Raw genomic sequence first — 21,374 nt, forward strand, 5'->3', positions numbered from 1 at the left:
AACAGCCTCTTTATAATGGATGGATGCATTCAATGCAGCATGCATGAATGATACTCCATCCTGCTATGTTTTAAACCAATCACACACTCAATTAGGTAACAAAACCAATCGCTTTACTCCATCCCCTATATCTCTTTCAAAATGTTTTTAATTGCAATGAAGCACGAAGCATCAATAACCAAGATAAAATCTATAATCTGTACTAAACCTGCACTTCTAGCCAAGAACTATACTAAGCAACCAGGTGAAAAAATGACATGCCACAAGGAAAGGAGAAGAGCAGGTCTTCGCAAATTCAAGTTAGTAATTCAATACAGGCAACACAATATTTGAAGCCAGAAAGGTATCATTAGGGTCCTCGGCATTTTCTGCTAGATCCTGATAAACACTGTAATCATCTTGTATGAACACCTTTGGAAAAAGTGTCAGATCTGAGATGGAAAATCATACAGTTTTAACACAAAACACATGGATGAAGCAAATTATTTCATGCTAAATTCTTCCAGTCTGTCAAGAGACAGCAAAGGAAATTTCAGTCTTCAGCGGTCATTTCTTTTTTTTCTTTGTAGAGGCATCATTAGATTACTTACACATTTAATACAAGTTAATAGCCAGGATATTATGTCCATGACTCATCAAAGCTTACTCCTAAAGATGGATTGGAGGAGTACAAAATAAATAAGAACAAGGGGTAGGTGAAGAGCAAGTCTGGTCAAATGTGTACAGAAGGACGACGTGATCAGGGGAGGGCCTTAAAGCTGCATTATACCCAAAAACAAACATTTACCAAAATGCAGCTTATGCAAAATAAAATCAGTGCGCAACCTAAAAAAGTTGCATATACCAGAACTAAATATTCAATAATTGAGTCCATGTATATAAGAATCATTATACAACAGATTCCAGTGAAAAAAAGTCAATTTAAAGTGCTCTTATATAAGTGAAGTGCGATTAACATCATCAGTGCTTCATATGGTGCTCTTTCCCATATAGACAACTGCGCGCCCCTTACCAGAAAGGCTGGATCCCAAATATAGGGATCTATCTCGCTTGTGTCAATATGAGCTAGCTGGCTCCATTCCCAGTTGATGCCTCTTACGGAGAAACGCATCTGAGGGAGCCGAACTCTGATGTCACCAGGTACCAGCCTGCAGACGATGTCCGCGGCTGTGTGTTTGTCTTGTGCCTTCTAACTTTTAGTGCAATCAATATTTTTAGTAAATGGCAATTTTACATACTGAACTATGAAGTTCTCTCCTTCTTAAACCTCCTATGCTAGAGAATATCTGTGGCAGGACGATCCATGGAGCCGGGGATATTTGAGAAATAAAAGGAAGGAGCATTTCTCACGGAAATTTGGGAGTGGAAATTTCCAGCTTGCTTATTGACACAAGTGAGTTAGATCTCTATAATTTGGGATCTAGCCATTCAGATCTCTTTAATTTGGGATCCAGCCAAGAGGCGTGCAGTTGTCTATGTGGGAGAGAGCACCATATGAAGCACTGATGTTGTGAATCACTCTTCATTTATATAAGAGCACTTTCAATTTACTTTTTTTTTTTCACTGGGATCAGTTGTATAATGGTTCTTCTATACATGGACTCAATTATTTGTTGAACATTTAGTACTGGTATATATAAAACCTTTTTAGGCTGCACACTTATTTGTTTTACATATTTTTTAAAGTTGAGTATTTAGACTTTGAGTTGCAGCACCTCACATAGGAATTTTTGATTTTTAGGCAAGCGCGAAATACATATCTTTATACACATTTATATTGCAGCTTGCCTGTCTTTAAATGCGCAAGCTGGATTCTTTTTTTTTTTTTTTTGCACCTTAAGATTTGGCTAGTAACATCTTCTGTCTTAGGGTGTTTCCATTCCACTGGGGGCACAACGGATAGTGCTTTGAACAGCAGCATTTTTATTCTGGGATGAAGGTTGTGTTCAAGGCACTAGCAGATTTAGTGACTAACAAATTAAAGCTGAACCCAAGCTAACACAACTTTTAGGAAGTAACACAAAGTTTTTTTTCCAGGTTGGTATAAAGGTTTTACATAAAATAAAAGCTGATCATTGCAAGTACCCCTCTCAGTGTTATAGCAGAATAAGGCCTCGTTTAGACTTGCGGCAGGCAGCAGAGGGGGGATATGTACATTGCCCCACAGCCGTAAATTGACCTGACATGTAGCAAACGCCCCAAAATCACGTGCAATGTACATGGTTGTGGTGTGATTAACCGCATTTTTGCAGACAAACAGGCAGTGAGGAGGCGTTGCAATGCTTCCTCACCACCTGTCAGTAGCCTTTGGAGTGTGATCTGGAAGCGGAATGGGCTTAAAAGGCAAGGGAGATTTAGACGCACGTCTAAATCTACACTTAAACCCATCTATTAAAAATGTTTCCTAAAACATTTAAGGTAGACTTAGACATGCATCTAATCTCCCTGGCCTCTGAGACAGACAGCACACATGCCATTGGATTTGTGGAGACTGGAGACATATCTCAGAAGACAATTTTAAACTAGGGGCCCTTAGGGTCACAAAGTAAGTTTCATAAAGCTGCAATTTAGGCTGCAGGGATTTAAATCCTCCTACTAAACCAATGATCTGGCAGAAAAACAATTCTTCTGCTCACTTAACAAAGGCTTCAGATGAAATTCCCACCTCGAGCTGTGGCCTGCCTTCCTCCTGCTTCTGAGGAGTTTTTCCCAGCCACATGTAGAGCTCATCCAGCATTGCAGCTCTTCCCACAAAGCAAGGTCCATAGGGGGTTTTGTAATAACAGCTATTTTAATTGTCTTTCTGACTTTTATGATCATGGAAATATTTTTCTTAATAAAGGTTTACACTGGTGGTTGTGCTTGTCAACATTTTGTGGTGTTTTCTTGGCCATTTAGTGCTGAAGGTCGTGTATTCATGGCCACAGAGCAGAACACAAGACACACGGAAAGTAAAACTGCACTCTGTTCTTGTCTGTGTAAAAAAAAAAAAAAAAAAAAAAAAAAAAAATCTCTTATGTTTATGACTCATTTAAACACGGTTTTGCTTTGCAAGGAACATGGTCTTGACATTTCCTTTTTAATCTGTTAAGAGCTGGGGTAGTTTGAGATGTTTTAAATGTTTACTTAGATTGCTCATTTGTGCATTTACATGTAGGCAGGGGTTACAATTATTTTTTTTTGGGGGGGGGGGGGGTGCAGGCATGAACCCTTTCGCTGCCAGATCTGTACATGTACTAGTTAAACAATTTTCGGAAACGCATCGTTATCCATGATGCCTACATTTGTCACCTATCCCAGCTTTTAGCACCTGTCAAAAAATCCAAAAGAAAACCTGCCAATGTAGCTGGCTACTCGCTTTCCTCTACTTATACACACACACGGGGACAGGTTGAGGATTGATAGCTGCATGCAGGACTCCAGCTGATGTTCAGACAGAAGAGGTTCTACACCAGAGGGCTCCTACACCAGAGGGTACTGGGTGGATGTGTCATGCTTACACAACTCAAGATCCTGCGAGTTGAATATTTACTGTGTGCCTTTTATAATTAATAAAGTCGTTTATTACGCTGGGGTTGTGCTTCCCTTGTTTTTTTTGTTTTACTAATGCTGGTGACTACCAGGGATTTACCTCACATTGCAGAAATTTCCTCTCCACTACTTTAGTGGCTATGGGTCAAGAGGTGAAGGGAAATCTCCCCAACAGGACATAGACATAAAAAAAAAAAAAAAAAAAAATTGCCATTAATTATACTTTAAGGCTGGGTTCACACCGATGCTGTGTGGGAAACACAGTGATTCCTGTACCACATCAGAATCGTAGGCAGTTCACACTGTGCTCTGCAAACTGCTGCGGTGTCAATATAAAGTTATTGACTCCCCCAAATCAGTTCGTAGAACATAGGGCACAACTGTGGAATCTGATCGCTTGGGTCAGAACACCCATGCAATCCGATTCCAGTGCGGACAAAAAAAAAAAAAAAAGGGTCCTGCACGTATTTGGTGTGGGTCCATTGCGAATTGAGCGTGAGTGTGAACCCAGCCTCCAAGTGAACTCTGGTAGGAGAAAAAAAAAAAAAAACAACCCTGCAGTTACCCTCCCCCCCAACACAATGGCTACTACTCGCCCTCTATCTTTGCTAACCCATGGTGTGGGCAGGCCCTCACCATTCTGAATGTATTTGGCTGTGACCCCCTCCCCCTAACACAATGGCTACCACTCACCCTCTCACTTTAGTAACCCACGATGTGGGCAGGAATCCGGTGTAATCCCTGTACACATAACAAGCAATACCATAGACGCATCAGTGTGAACCCAGCCTCCAAGTAAACTCTGGAAGAAAAAAAAAAAAAACCCTGCAGTGACCACTCCCCCCCCCCCTCCCCAAACACAATGGCTACCACTCACCCTCTCACGTTGCTAACCCATGGTGTGGGCAGGCCCTCACCTTTGTGAAGTATAATGCAGACCTATTGGTCCAGCATTGTACTTGATGACATCAACATGTGACTACCAGAAGTACCGATGAAAAGAGGCCTCAGGTGATAGGTTATCAATATAGAAGAAGGCTGCCAGAAGGAATAAGACACGTATTACACCTTATTCTTCTACTCCTAGAATGAGCATTTGACTCTTGTAGTACGGGGAGAAATTGTTTTTCTGGTGGCCAGCGTTAAAGCAGTATTAACCCCAAAAACAAACATTTAGGAATACTTAAGCTGCAATACATTAAATTTAGCGGCTGCATCAATTTCCTTTCTTGGGTCGTTAGGCCCTTTCCTAGCAACACAATGTGGAATATTGAAGTTGCTCATTAATATCATCTTTAATTAACCAAAACACATCTTAACACAACTTCTTCTAACATACTATATATGCCCATCATTGAGAATTGTGACGAGTCTGAATAGATTCCTTCTATTCCAGAGATGAGACTATATTAGGCAGTTACTTTAAAGTAAATCAAGCGCATAATCACACATCTAAAACTCACTCTCAGAAGTGCATGATAAATAAAGGTTAAATAACAAAACTGTGCAAAAGAAATACTTTAAAATTCAAGACAGCCAACCCTTCATATTTCAAACTTAAAATAAACGCCAACACCAATGACAAGAGGCTAATTCATACATTGGAGATTAGTATGACACACTGATGAAAAAATGGTAATAAGTTTTGTAGCTCTTACAAACCGGAACATGTAACGTATTGCTCCATAATAATGAGATTTTAAATTATGGCCTGTGATATTATCCTGAAACATCACACATATAGAACAGAAAGGGTTTTGTATGGAATATCCATTTTTTTCTCATAGGAGCTGTAGCATTTGTCATAATACTTCCTCCATTTGACATTAATTTGGATAGAGCACACCAAGCCAAAATTAAAATACTGGCTATTCACTGAAAGGATTTTAATTCAATTTACCTGAACAGCATCATAATATAGCTTCTTGGCTTCTTCATCCTCCTTGTCCGACATAAGCCATGCCTTTAACAAATATTCATAGAAGCTATCGCCAAGTCCACCCACAGACACATGATCTGAAAAAAAGAAGGCAATCAATTGCTGTAGTTAAGAGGAATGCCTTAAATGTCAACACTGTACTTATGCAGATATGCAGCCTCATGGATGTAGACTTTTATCCGTGAGGCCGTATTTCTGCATAATCTTCTTTGTGCTGGGAGCATGCTGTGCGGTCTCACCAGGAAAAAAACAAGGTATAATCCACCAGGATACACAATGTACTAGTAAAGTTACCTTCCTGACTGATTACAAAGTGATTGGATAAGTTAGGTAAGTCCTCGTATTACAAAGTTTTGGTAAATCAGGTTTGTATGGTCAGACTGTAATGTGTATGGTAAAAACCCTTACCCAAATCTGTTCAGAGATTTAGTGTCTGATATGTTAAGAATAGTGGCTGCAGAGCAATAGTATAAAAGGCATAGTACATTCATAAAGATTACTAGGAATGAACAAGTTGGAAGACAGACTAGTTTCCCTAATATACATTTTTACGTCTTTTTTTTTTTTTTTAACCTGGGTCACAGTTTTTTTCAGATAATTATGAAGCTCACCAGTACAGAATGGAAAATTAAATCTGAGATCTGCAAGATAATTTTTATTTTAAAAGCCCGGAATGAAAGTAGAGGAAGAAGCCTGTATTTCAAGTTATCAAGTTTGCCACTTCTATATTCTAAAAACCCATAATTTTATTCATGATAATCTATCTTTCACATGAAAGCCATGATTTGGAATGTGTGTGAACTTTGGTTAAAGTCGAACTACTAATAAATTTAAAGGTAAGAAAAAAGTGTGTAGCACCAAAAGTAAATGAACATTGAAATGTAAATACAGTGTTATAAATGGACAACACATTGAAATAAAGTCCAAAAAATTGCTAAAGTGGAAGAAATGTATATATATATATATATATATATATATATATATATATATATATATATATATATATATATATATGTGTGTGTGTGTGTGTGTGTATATATAGCCTTGAGTCCTGTGGCTTTCTCCTGCTCTGTTCTTCTGTTATCAGCATGATAACTTCTGACAAGTTCCCAGGAAACTGAGATAAACCAGGCTGAATTTTGTGTTGTGGGAGGTTGCTATAAATAGATTAGCAGACAGCTGGTCTTGTCACAGCACAACTCTTCCTTCCTCTGCCTATGTGGAGTGGGGGTGTGTTCCTTTCCTCCAATCAGCTGCCACACAGTGTAATGCTTCAGTACACTCCCAGTGCTGAACAGGAAGAAAAAATCTCTAACACAATGTGCACTTTCTAGGGAATTTATAAAGCTGAAGACAGTAGGTATGCATGTAAATCTTATGTAGGGAAATGTGTTTGATCTATGTATCATCTGAGGCTGTTCACTTCACTGGGTATATGTACGGTTTTACATTCACTTTAAAGGGTTAGCTTACATTTACAAAAAAACCCAGCTATGCAGGTAAGAGGCACCTGTAGGTAAAATCTCCATAGCTTTGTCTAAATTTGAATAAGGCCCTTTTCATAGGCGTAGGCCAACCACATACCTCCAAAAGCTTTGTCTACAAAGTTTTTTTTATAAATTTATCAAAGGGTCAAACAAGGATGCTGTGGAGGCAGCAGACATTCTCCTTATCAACTCATGACATCATTGGTTGTTAAGATGCCAGTGTCTAGAAAGTCGTAATGGTGCATAATGAAAACCTGTGGCTTTGTGTAACTAAAAGGCTTCATCCACCTGCTTGCTTGTACACAATTTTTGATACATTTTTAGGCATTTTTCCAAAGGCACCCATGAAAAAGCCTCACTTTGGTTGAAAAAGACTGGTCTATTTGTCTTTACCAAAAACACACATACACAATTGGGTTAATTACTAAACTAAAAGATTTTTCTAGGCTTTTATAGAATGAAAACAGCCTTAGCATGAGTTTTAAGAACTACAAGAGTAAAGTTGACAGCCAGACTGCAGCATAAGGTGCTGGGTAATAGGGAGTGTCATGTTATTTAGGGTAAGAACAGCTCAGGGCCCTGCTTTGAGCAAAGCCATAACGTTCAAGGCAAAGATGGCTGGAAAGATTCAAATAGCATGACTTGCACTATTACAGTTCTAAAGAAAAAAAAAAAAAAAAAAAACACTGAAGTTTTTCTTGAGCCCCAGCACCTTTAACCTATGTATACCACCTTGAGTCCCAGGGCTTTTTTTTTTTTCAAGTTTTGGACATATGATAGATTGTAATACAATTGTTGCTTTGTTTTGCAGTAAACCTCGCCAATCTTGATGTTGTTTTTGGAAAAGATAGTACTCTTGTAATATCATACTTTAAATGTATATATTTTTTTAGAAATTAGAAAAAGAAAGGGTGGAAAATTATGAAAAAAATACTTGGATTTTCACCAACGAAAAATACAAAAGACAAGGCACAGTGTACTTAAATATTTTTTTTTAATTTGTCTTGACTCAAATACTAAATTTGCTAGTTTTTCCCCAAGTTATGGGGAAAACATATGGCATGGAAATAATAAAGTGCGTGTATAAAATAGATTTTATTTAAAATAAAAATAAATACAGTGCTTGCAACTAGATCAAAAAATCTAATCAAATAAAAGTCTGAAGGCAAACACAGATCGGTGTTTCAGCTCTCAGTGTGCCTGTGTGACAGGAGAGCCCCGCCTGCTTTGTCTACATAGGCAGGCGTCTCTTCTGTCAGTTTCCCCGAAGATCGACGGAGGGCGGCGGAGACCGAGCCCGCTCCTCTCGTGGTCTGGCTCCTGCGGTGTCTAATCAGGGCGGTGCGCCGCTGAGACCACCCTGCACATAATCATGTAGATCTACCTTGCTACCAAGCTGCCTTGCCATAGCAAGTCTGTGTGGGCCGGTCAGCAAGTGGTTAAAGTACACATTCTAGTTGGGGAGGTTAAACATCGATCCTAAAAGGGAGCAGACAGACTTTAAACAATCTATTAGTAGGATTCAGAGGGATTCAGCACCACTTGGAGTTTAGACAGACATTCCCTTTAGGCGCAGTTCACACTAGCTGGACTCCATATTTGCGAGATTTGGTGTCTAAATTTATATGACTTTGAAGTGATTTTAATAAGACTTTTACAATCTCTGGCACTGCAGTGTCAGATTTTCTGAAGTTGCGGCGACTCCAGTAGTGTCAAATGGAATGACTCTCAGAGATACATGGCATTTCACATGTCCTTTGACTTTGGGTCTCACAAGTCAGATCCAAAGTCACACTAGTGTGAACTGAGCCTTAAAGACTAAGCGTGTTTTTCAAGTTTGCTGAAAGCTTTGCAAATACTTGGAAAAGCTTTCTGTACACACTGCTCATTCACAAATCATAGCCAGCACGCACAAGGCTTAACTGTGGAGCTGAAATATGCAAGGCCTTCCCTGAAAAAGATGTCCCCTGGATGGGAGCAGATGCTGCTCTAAAACTGGATGTCTTAGCAAGGTGCCTTTCCAGATGTGCAAACTGCCCATTTCATACAAACTAATGCACCCCCATACCATCAGAGATGCAGGCTTTTAAGTGCGGATAAAAAGCTGGAATTCTTCTCTTTAGTCCAGGTGGTTTGGAGCCTAAGCCTGCCAAAAAAACGTCAAATTTAAATTTGTCTGATCACAACAGTTTCCACTTTGCAACAGACCATTTTAAATGAGCTTTGGTCCAGAGAAGACAGCTGGGTTTCTGGATTATGTGCAGATATGGCTTCTTCTTTGCATGATAGAGCTTTATCTTACATTTTTGGACGGCACAGTGACCTGTATTCACAGACAGTGGTTTTCAAAAATACAGGTCCCTCTCCAAAAATTAGCATATTGTGATAACGTTCATTATTTTCTGTAATGTACTGATAAACAGACTTTGATATATTTTAGATTCATTACACACAATTGAAGTAGTGCAAGCCTTTTATTGCTTTAATATTGATGATTTTGGCATACAGCTCATGAAAACCCAAAATTCCTATCTCAAAAAATTAGCATATTTCATCCGACCAATAAAAGAAAAGTGTTTTTAATACAAAAAAGTCAACCTTCGAAAAATTATGTTCAGTTATGCACTCAATACTTGGTCGGGAATCCTTTTGCAGAAATGACTGCTTCAATGCGGCGTGGCATGGAGGAAATCAGCCTGTGGCTCTGCTGAGGTGTTATGGAGGCCCAGGATGCTTCGATAGTGGCCTTGAGCTCATCCAGTGTGTTGGGTCTTGCGTCTCTCAACTTTATCACAATATGCTAATTTTTTGAGAGGGACCTGTATTCCTGAGCCTATGCAGTGATGTCCATTAAGAATCATGATCACTTTTACTTATCTTTTTATTGCAATTTTTCAGTCATGCCCGCTTTTAATGCAGTGCAGTCTGAGGGCATGAAAAGCACGGGCATCCAATATTGCGTTTCACCCTTGTACACAGAAATTTCTCCATATTCTCTGAGTTTGTGATTATATCATGTACTGTAGACCAGAAGTCTTTGCATTGTTATGTTGCAGAACATTTTTCTGAACTTGTTCAACAATATATAGACACAGTTTTTCGAAGCTTGGCGAACCTCTGCCCACCTTTACTTCTGAAATACTCACTCCAAGATTACCTTTTTATACTTAATCATGTTACTACCTGTCACCAATTAACCTTTATTTGTTAGAAAATGCTCTTAAAGCTCTTGTTCGTACCACTTACTTTGCCAGCATTCTGTTGCCCTTTCCCCACTTTTTTGAGACTTGTTGCTGCCATCAATTTCATAATGATCTCAGTGTAACCATTATCTATGTTTTCTATTATGAATAAAATGTGGGTTCATGAGCTTTGCAAATCTTTGCATTCTGTTTTTATGTAGATTTTACAGAGCTTCACAATTTTTTTGGAATTGGATATGTACTTTAATTCACTCATGAATGTGTTAAACAATGCATACAGAGGGAAGAGTAAATACAGTGCAACACTCAATGAATGAATAAAATCATTAAATCATAAACATGAGTATACATGTAAATATAAAAATAAAATGCAGTGACAATTGTGCTTCAAATAACGTTCCTGGGTGATCGAGTGCCAGAAAACCTCCACCGTTCATGCAAGCCTCACCTCCAAGGGCGACCCCTGAATGAACAGATGAGTCTAAATTAGTTTGTTGCCCTTAAGGCAGATGAAAAACACTGGCAGAGATCCCCAATCAAACCAGGCACATCCAAGACAGGAACAGATAAATAGCACTGACGGGTAAATGATCCAACAGCTCCCAAGCAGGTGTCATATGAAATAAAAGCAGATATATAGTGCTCTCCATATTTCAATAGACTTTTATTAAAGTATAAAAGGCTTACATTAAAAGCACTGTAGCTCAGTGCAAGGCAAAGACTCGTAGCGTGTAAACAAGCCAGTTTAGGATGGCGGCGGGTGAGGTCAAGTGTTCCCTCCTACTCTGTATGTGTTGCATCCCATGGGCGGGAATTCGTCAGTGGATACGGAAACACAGACAACACCTGCAATATGTAGAGAGCCGCAATCAGTAGAAGTCCGACTATGTCTTTTTAGAGTTCCAAACTCATTCGCGTGGAAGCGATAGTTCGTGCTGCTAATATTTGGCCATTTTAAATGATCATCTATTTGGCAGTTTCTCTGGATTTTGGCCAGACTTGGGATAGTTATAGCAATAGGATTGGGCTGGGAGTGGTTTTCCACCCTTTCACCGATCTTATATATACAATTCCTTTTTAGTTTTACGGTCCTCAGAGTTTTGGTGGTAATGTCAACTAGATAGATTAGCTGATAGGCAGGTTTCCGCCTTCCACAGATTGCGTCTCTCTCTACATAGATCGAGTGTTGTCTGTTTCCATATCCACTGATGAAGTCCCGCCAACATCAGTGATCCACCTCCATGTTTCACAGTAGGAATGGTGTACCTTTCATCATAGGCATTGTTGACTCCTCTCCAAATGTAGTTTATGGTTGTGGCCAAAAAACTGAATTTTTGTAAAATCTTACCTGTAAAATTCCTTTCTCTGAGTCCTCCGACAGTCGCCGCCCCTCCATATTCGTCACTATGGGGTAATTGACCTTTGCTCCGTAGGAGTAGCTAGGCAACAGAATATGTCAATATTAAAGCTTTTAGCATATCCCACCCCCAGGGGGTGGTCCCCTCAGTCAATACCCTCCTGCTTCCGGTATCCATACCTCAGTTTCAGTAGAATAGCAGTAGAGTACATAAACAAACCCCAAAAGAGGGGCGGGGGCGGCGACTGTCGGAGGACTCAGAGAAAGGAATTTTACAGGTAAGATTTTACAAAAATTCAGTTTTCTCTTACGTCCTCCGACAGTCGCCGCCCCTCCATATTCGTCACTATGGGGACGTCCCAAAGCAGTGCAAACATGAGGGGTGGGAAACGCAGCCACGCCCAAGGCAACGCAGGACCCATACCAGAGAAAGGAACCTTACCAAAGGAAGGAAACCAGCTGGGCAACAACCCAGGAAAAACAAATAACTCAGGGATAAAAACATCCCAAACAGCCAAGGACCCAAAAATAAGGGACCCTAAGGTACTGCCGCACTAAGAACCTTGCGGCCAAAGGAAGCATCTGCCGATGCCTGAACATCCACTTTGTAGAACTTTGAGAAGGTGTGAACAGACGACCAAGTCGCCGCCTTACACACCTGGGCCACAGAAGCCCAATGATGACAGGCCCAAGACGTACTCAGAGATCTGGTAGAGTGCGCCTTCACAGGCATAGGGGGAACTTTTCCCTTCAAAGCATATGCCTGCTCAATAGTCTGTCTGATCCATTTGGCGATGGTAGAAGCCGACGCCGCCAAGCCCTTTCGAGGTCCCTCAGGAAGGACAAAGAGGGAATTGGTGGTTGATGTAGGCCACCGCTGTGGCATTGTCCGTCTGCACCCGAACCAGACGGCCCTGAAGCCTGTCCATCCAACGTCGAAGGCAGAGATTTATCGCCCGCAATTCCAGAATGTTGATCGGAAGGGAGGATTCCCCCTCCGACCAAGTACCCTGGGCGGACAGAACGCCCAGAACACCACCCCAGCCCGACAGGCTGGCATCCGTGGTGATCACCGTCCATGAAAGCGGACGGAAAGACTTGCCCCCCGACACCGCTGGGGACTGCAGCCACCACAGAAGATCCCTTCTGGTGCGAGGACTCAACGAGATCTGAAGATCCAGAGATTGTGGTCGCCCTTCCCACCTGGACAGGATCTCCGCCTGGAGACCCCCGAGTGTGAAACTGGGCAAAGGGAATCGCCTCGAAAGCCGAGACCATCAAACCTAGACACCGCATGCCTGTCCGGAGGGATGAGCACGGAACGTCCCGAAGGGACCTGACTTCGTCCTGAAGAGTCTTGAGCTTGTCTTCCGGCAGGAAAAAACTTTCGCCTGAACAGAGTCCAGGATCATTCCCAGATAGGGAAGACGAACCGACGGGCACAGCGTCGATTTTGGGAAGTTTATCGTCCAACCAAACTCCTGCAGAGTCTGCATCGTGACGGACAAGTCCTTCACCAGACCCTGACTGGTCGCAGACCGAACCAGAATGTCGTCCTGATACCCCAGGATTGAGATACCCTGGGCTCTCAATAAGGCTAGAACCGGTGCAAGCACCTTGGTGAACACCCGCGGAGCCGAAGCGAGACCGAAGGGTAACGCCACGAATTGGTAATGATCCTCCGCAATGGCTAATCGAAGGTACCTTTGGTGACCCTCGAAAATGGGGATGTGAAGGTACGCATCCTTCAAGTCGATGGATGCCATGAATTCTCCCGGAACTAGAGCAGCCACCACCGAGCGCAGGGATTCCATGCGGAACTTGCGAACCCGCACAAAGCGGTTCAGAGCTTTTAAGTCCAGAATTGGACGTACCTTGCCCTCCTTCCTGGGCACAGTGAACAGATTTGAATAAAACCCCCGAAATCTGTCCCGATGAGGCACCGGAACCACCACTCCCTGAGCCCGCAGGTCCCGCACCGCTGGGGGCAGATCCCGCAAACGCTCCGGAGACAGTTGAAGGTTTGAGGGAAAAAACCTGTTCGCCGGCCAAGATAGGAACTCGATCTTGTACCCGGAGCGAACGATCTCCTGAACCCACCTGTCCCGAACGCGGGCCAGCCAGGGTTGAAGAAAACCGAGCAAACGTCCCCCCACCCCAGAACTGGGTGAGGGCGCCCCTTCAGGCCGCGTTGTTATGGGCAGCGGACCCGGATTGGCCGGACTTCTGCTTACCTGTCCATGGCTTCTTTTGGGAGCCTTGACCTTTGAAGGGCTTGCCCTTATAGTGCGACCGAAAGGCACGAAAGGACCCCTGAGAGGGCCTAAACGAAGCATGCTTCTTACCTTGAGCACCCTTAGCCTTGTGAGATTGGGGCAAGAGCGTGCTCCTATCCCCAGAGATCCCCTTAATCAGCGAATCCAGTGAGTCGCCAAAAAGGCGAGATCCCGTATAGGGCAAATTTGATAAAGTTTTGCGAGAAGATTGGTCCACAGACCAACATTTCAGCCAAATCAAACGGCGTGTCAACACCGCCACGCTGTGCACACGTGCAGCCAAAGGAATTACATCTAATTCCGCATCACACAAATACATGACACCCTGATGAATTTGATCCACCATAGCCAACGTTGTCGGCGGGGCGATATCAGCCACCAGGACGCGCCTGAGCACCTGCGTCCAATCCGCGACAGCCTGAGCTGCCATAAGGGAAGCAAAAATAGCTTTTAGCATGGAACCGGTAACTGAGTAAGTATGGCGGGCAAGAGACTCCAGTCTCCTGTCCGTAGGGTCCCGGAACACCGGGGTATCCTCTGCCGGAATCGCAGTGGATTTATTCAAAACCGCCACTGCGTGATCCACCGGAGGTGGCACACACCAGCGTTCATCAGTGGCGGGCGTAAAAGGATAACACAGCTTGAACCTACTGGGCACAGCAAAAGGCTTTTTTAGATTGCGCCATTGTTCACTAACAGCGCGCTGAAAATCCTCAGTGCAAGGGAAAACCTGTGACGTTTTGAGTCTCCGCTGCGTCCCATAAGAAGCCAGGACGGCAGGCGGACACGGTTCATCCTGCAAATGCAGCGTTTGTTTGATAGAAGCAACCAATTCATCCATGATTGCAAGCTCTTCAGACGAGCCAGGGGGGGAATCATCAACCCCTTCAACCTCTGCCTCCCCTTCCAACCCTGCAAAGTCCAGGGACGAACGGACCCCGATAAGGGGACCCCAGCCATAGCAGCCCCCAGAAGAACTAACTAAAGCTGGAGAAACAAACAGCTAAGTAAAGATAGAGAAAAAAACACTCAAATAAAATCAAAAAGAAGATAAAGGCTGAGACAAAAAGCCCCAGCACAGAAACAGCCTGCTAACTCCTGAAAGCTAGACAATGAAACTGAGGTATGGATACAGGAAGCAGGAGGGTATTGACTGAGGGGACCACCCCCTGGGGGTGGGATATGCTAAAAGCTTTAATTTTGACATTCTGTTGCCTAGCTACTCCTACGGAGCAAAGGTCAATTACCCCATAGTGACGAATATGGAGGGGCGGCGACTGTCGGAGGACGTAAGAGAAAGCTAAATTTTGGTCTTTTCACTCCAAATGACTTTGTGCCAGAAGGTTTGAGGCTTGTTTCTGTGCTGTTTGGCATATTGTAAGTGGGATGCTTTGTGGCATTTGCGTAGTAATGGCTTTCTTCTGGCGACTCAACCATGTAGCCCATCTTTCTTCAAGTGCCCCCTTATTGTTCATTTTGAAACAGCCACACCACATGTTTTCAGAGAGTCCTGTATGTCACCTCAAGTTATTTGTGGGTTTTTCTTTGCATCCCGAACAATTTTCCTGGCAGTTGTGGCTGAAATCTTAGTTGGTCTACTTGACCGTGGTTTGGTTTCAACCGAACCCCTCATTTTCCACTTCTTGACTAGAGTTTGAACACTGCTGATTGGCATTCTCAATTCCTTGGATATCTTTTTATATCCCTTTCCTGTTTTATACAGTTCAACTACCTTTTCCCGCAGATCATTTGACAATTATTTTGCTTTCCCCATGACTCAGAATACAGAAACGTCAGGGCAGCACTGGATGAAAGATGCAAGGGTCTGTCAGAAGTCCAGAAACTCATTGACCTTTTATACACACACTAATCACAAACGGATCACAGGTGAGGATGGTTACCCTCAATAGCCATTCAATCCCATGTCAACTTGTGTGCATGTTATCAGGCCAAAATCACCAGCGTATGTAAACTTTTGATCAGGGTCATTTGCTGGTGACCCCAGAGCTGGGCATTTTGCGGCCCCCTGGCCACATTCAGCCCTTTAACTGCCCCTGTTCATCTTAGGATGCCTCCACTGTCAGCATACCTCTCTTAGCTTGTCATGGCTTCCCCATTGAAGAAGCTGACGAGGGATATGCTGACGAGGTCTGTGTGGAGAGCTGAAATCACTGGCCTTGTGCTTGTGTTGCCTGGATTGACAGATGTTGCCTAGATTGACAGATAACTTGTATAACTGCAAGCACTGTAAGGAGAGAGAATGAGGAGCTGAATGGCACAGGCTCTGTTCTGGTGGGAGAGTGGCAGAACGACTCCAAGGCAAACGTGATACTCTGTCACTCCAGTTTTCAGCCAAGTTGTTCTGGTTAGTGCTAAAACTGAGCCTGCATTCTGCAAACCCCAGAAGCCCTGCACCTGTTCTTCTCTCCAGGTTCTGGAGGAATCCCAGCTGTACTCATCTCAGGTGCTCTCCTGTCAGCCACACATCCGCACTCAAAAATGGCAGAGTAGGTAATTAACCCTGTGCCCGTCAGCTCCCTCGCTGCTTTTACCAGCCTGCCCTAGACCAACATTGTGACCAGCAGAGGTCATTTATTCACTACTGCTTCAAATAATCGTGCGCACAAAATTTAGAAGCATCTGTACCTATTATTCCTATTACAGGGTGTTATTTTATAGGTTTACGTACTTCTGAACCTTTCCAAGTCCAAAAGGTGACATCAGTACGGGCAGACGTTCCCCAGAATAGCCAACACTTTTTGAAATCACAGCTCCGCCCACACAGCCGCATCATTCATACACTAAGCTCTGTGCAGCTCTGCCCACACAGCTGTATAATTCATACACATAGCTATGTGTATGCATTAACTACAAGTCCCAACATTCCTTGTGGATGTCGGCTTGCAGTTCTCAATGAACTACCACATTGCTGTGGAGTGCCGTGGTAGTTCATTGATTCTTCCTGTCAGTGTATCTGCTTGCCTGTACGGGCACACAGATACAATGACAGGTCTGCAGGAGACCTGCTGTTCGCTGGTCCAAAGCTTTACACTCTCCAAAAATAAATAAATGCACATTTTTTACCTGCAAAAAAGATAAAAAAGTGCATTTATAATTTTTTCTTAAAAGTGAACATTTTTTTTTAATTTTTTTTTTTTTTAAGTGCTGCAAGTGATAAAACAGGTAATTATAAAATGTATATAATCATAATCCAAGTTTATTAATAATGTTCATAATAATTAGCAGTATACAGTGGGAAAGTTTTCTGCTGCAGACATTTTAGTACAGTAGGTTACAGAAAGGCTGTACTGACAGAAGTGCTACCATTGTTGAACTCCTAAAAGCGGTAGCTGCCTTAGAAGCATGTAAAACCTGAAAGTTAGGTTGAAGTAAAAAAATTGTGATCTTCACATTTGTTTTGGATCAGCAACTCTGAAACTGATGCAACCAATTCAAGGTGACGGACAAGCAACTACCATTTTCTAAAAGCTAAGTCAGCAATGGCAGCCTTGCTACTCCTTAGTACAGGTTTCATTTAAGATTGTGTCATATCAGCAAACCACAGGATTTAAAAATTAATGTTTCCCTCTGTGTGGTTCCTAATATATATCCACCCACTATTTGGGATTAGCTGTAAAAGAGCCTTGTGAATGCAGATCCTGCCTTTTCCTTATAATACCCACTCCAGGATGCACGTAAAATGTGCTTTTATCCACCTACACAGGGGTGCATGTCAGCTGCTGTGTATAGACATATGTGGGAAGGCTAACTTTGAATGAGTAGAGGTAAAATGAAGCATTCAGGTGGTAGAATAATGCATAATTGCACTAACATTTAGTATACAGATTTTAGAAGTCAGGCTTTATTTGACTGACCTTCACAGTCACCATGGAAACTGTTCCTGTCATTTTGGAAAACTATGTGAATTTGCAGAACATATGCATTTTATGCACACCGGTGCAAAGAAATTTGTAAAAAAAAAAAAAAAAAAACATACAAAAGGTTAAAGTGGCAAAAGGTTAAACAAGTGGCAAAATTTGGGATTCTTGCACATTGAATCCTGTTAACCCAAAAAAACAAAAAAAAAACAAAATAGGATCTTTATTTGTACCTTAGTTACTTGGTCAGAAGATAGAAACATTTCTGCTGCAGCAATTAGTATTATGAATAGGGATATATATTAAAGAGAGACAAAAAGAGTAAAGAAAAGCAAAGAAGTTTGCTTTGTTTAGGCTCTACTTTTATCCCCCCAAAAGAGCCTTGAGCTTTGTGTGACTCATTATCTGTGAGCACATGCAGCCTTATTTGATTCAGTTGGTCTCGTTACTGTGTGTGAACATCATTCAAGAAAAGAAGTATTTACAAGCTGGGAATTTAAAGTCTATTCTCACAAATGCTACTTACCCAGCCTCAGAACCTCATTTATATCCAAAGTACACAAAAACGCTAGAAGAAATAAATATTGAGCCAATTCATATAGAGATCATGGACGAGGATTGAAGAAGTGTTGGATGTTAAGAAAAAGTGGTCTACTGCAAGCTAACAAGTTTTTTCATTTCTCACATGGTCTAAAAAATGTACTCTGGACTCTTTAATAGTTGCATTGGACAACACATCTACTTTGATGTTTCTTAGCATTCATACAAAAAAAAAAAAAATAATAAAAAAAAAAATAATAAAAAAAAAAATGTTCTTGACTGTAAATTACATTTTTTGAAACAGTACAGTAAAGGACACAGGCTGAGTATTCATAGACCCTGGTTATAAGCTGGTACCTTCAGATAATTGGACACTGCCTAAGCTGAAGATAAAAGTAGGACAAATAGGAAGTCAGTCTTCCCGATATTAGTGAGTAGAATAGAGTGATGTCTTTGACTAAGTACAGGCAATAAGGAACAATCTCCTTTGGGTGGTTTGGAGTAGGGCAAGAAGATGGATGGACTAGCTCTTCTTTAATGTGAAAGACCATCAAGAAGGAAGGAACCTTAGGAAGAAAAGACAGTCTTGGGTCCATCTTGGGTCTTTGTGAAAAAAAAAAGAGAAAAGGCTCCTTACAAGAGGGTCGCCGCTGACAGATGAGACTGCAACCAAAAAGGCCACTTTGCAAGGGAAAGCATCTAAGGGAATATACCCGAGGAATTCAATGGGTGGTTTCTGCAAGGCAGGCAGGAAAGGATAAGGGTGGTCTGACCCAAAATACCCCTTGAGTAAAAGGTTTTGATAAGAAAGAGCAAGACCAGAAGTTTTTGAAAAATAGACAAGGCAGAAATCGGTCCTTTCAAATAGGATAGTTGATCTTTCTGCAAGGGCCTTTTCTTGGTTTTAGTAAGGTAGGAATGACAGACCCCTCTGCCCCTTAGGACTTGGGCTTCCAACAGCCATGCCATAAAGCTAGTAATTGAGAATTTTAAGGAATATGGGGAGTTGCTCATGAATTCAAGGCTGCCCCATCTCTCAAAAAATGTAACAAAAGAAAGAATCTCTCCCTTGGGACTTTTTTTGCAGCCAAAAGTAAATATAGAAAATAAATGTTATTTGCAAAAAGAATATAAAACTGCATTTCTATGGGTAGTACATACGAGAGAATGCAGCCTCACAGAAATGGGCATATGAAATATCTATACAAAGCAAGCAAGATTCTAACAAGCTCTAAATGCTCCCAACACATTTCGGTGATCAAAGAATCATCAGTTGATAATAATGAAGGTGCATGAATTGCCAGACTATGCAAAACGACAAAATCATATCTGTAAAAAGGTCTTGCAAGAAAATGGGGCCACCATAGGACTTCCAGCAGCAGATGTTAGAAACTTCAATTATGACCTGATCATCATGGGTCCTGAATTCGGAAAAGTACTACTATATAATTGTCAATTCAGTATCCATGAAGTCCTACAGTGGCCCCTTTTTTTTTTGGCTGATTCTGGAAAGACGTTTACAGCAATGATTTTGTTGTGTGTAGGTACCCCTTCATCGGAAAGAGGTCTTTGGGGAAGACTTGGTGGGCTTTGTGGGCCAAGTCCTAAACTAAAAGGGCAGGCTGAACTTAGGTTTTGAAGTTGAAGCCAGGGTAGTGTAACTAGGCATGTTTTAAGATGTAGAGGCTCCTGAGGAGGTGGTGTTTGGAACCTTTCGCGGTGGAAGAACAACCTTCCCTCCGGTGACAAATTTGAAGGACACCTTTTTGGTCAGACACTTGACAAATTCATCAAAGTGCATACGTATAAGACATCTTTTACAGGCAGCTTCAGCGGACCAGGCTTTGAGCCACAATATTCTTCACATGTGAATGGAGAATAAGAGTCATTCTGGAAATTGGTGCCATTACTTGCTCTAAGGCATTCATGCTGTAACTGCTAAGGTAAAACAAATGTCTTAGAATACAGGATCATGTTGGATATTCATTGCAATTTTCCAGTTAAAGGATAAGTTCACCTTTCATAGCATGCTATATTTATATTAAGTGAATAACATGTAACAAGTTATGAATGCATAGGCCCCCGCTAGCTGTCAAAATTTTAACATTATGTGGCCATGTGGGGCTCCACCCGCCCAGCAGAGTCACTTATTCATAGCGTTCTTTGAATGGAAAACTACAAGGTCTGGCAGCCTTTGCAGCTTGTAGTTTTCAATAAACTAGCAAGGCACTGTGGTAGTTCATTTATTCTACTTGTCAGAATGTATCGGCTTCCTCGTACATGGTACGAGAAAGCCGATACACTAACAGATCTGCAAGAGACCTGCACAGGATTAGTGATCTGCTGATCACTGGTGAAATGCTTTACCTAGAAACAAAAAATAATAAAATGCACATTTTTTCACCTTCAAAAAAATGTGCATTTGTTATTTTTTGTCAAAATGAGAACTTATCCTTCAGCCCCGGTTCACACTACTGCGTGTGCGGGGTTCGCATGTAATGTCGGAGCGCACTGCTCCGACATTACATGCGATCAGCTGTGCGGTGCGAGTTTAGCCATACAGCCATACAAAATAAAAAAAAATAAATGTTGCTGGTCTTGTAAAACGCTCTTAAACCAAGTTACTCTCAAATCCAAGGTTTTACTGTATAAGACTTTTTGACTTCGTCTAAAATCTTTTTCTTTAAGTCCACTGAAGCACACCGTATTTAGGAATTTTGAATGAATCAGGTTATATGCTGCCTCCAGTTTGGAAACTGGCAAAAAAAAAAAAAAACACACACTGAAGGCCTGCCCCCGCAGAACACTGTCTCCAACTGTCACCTCTCAGGTTTTTGAGCATGGACTCCATATGCCCAATAAACACAGAACGGCGAGAGAGCTCAAGGGAATTCAAGAGAAATATTTTATGGTAAGTACGAACATTATCTTCTTTATTGTTCATTGAGAGACACAGGAATTTGTGAATTCTGAAACTGTTGTGATACCCAAAAGCAGTCAACTAAAACATGGACAACAGTAACTGATGTATCCAATACTGAACCAGAAGCTGTCTGCAACAACCAAATGGGCAGATGCCTGAATCTGGACTAGAAGAGGTAAAGTTCAAGACGAGACGGGAAATTGAAAACTACAGAAGAACTCACAATAGTAGCGCATTTTT

General features: G+C 41.8%; 1 protein-coding gene across 1 annotated transcript in view; it reads right to left on the reverse strand.

The window, feature by feature from the left end:
- Positions 1-21,374, reverse strand: part of MAN1A1 (mannosidase alpha class 1A member 1) — a 357,303-nt gene that overhangs the window by 54,481 nt on the left and 281,448 nt on the right. The window contains exon 8 of the mRNA XM_082252272.1: positions 5,432-5,547. Within this exon, the coding sequence (XP_082108398.1) occupies positions 5,432-5,547 (116 nt within the window). The remainder of the gene's footprint in view (positions 1-5,431; positions 5,548-21,374) is intronic.

This window comes from Pelophylax lessonae (assembly GCF_965119305.1).
Source record: "Pelophylax lessonae genome assembly, chromosome: 3".
Classification (NCBI taxonomy): domain Eukaryota; kingdom Metazoa; phylum Chordata; class Amphibia; order Anura; family Ranidae; genus Pelophylax; species Pelophylax lessonae.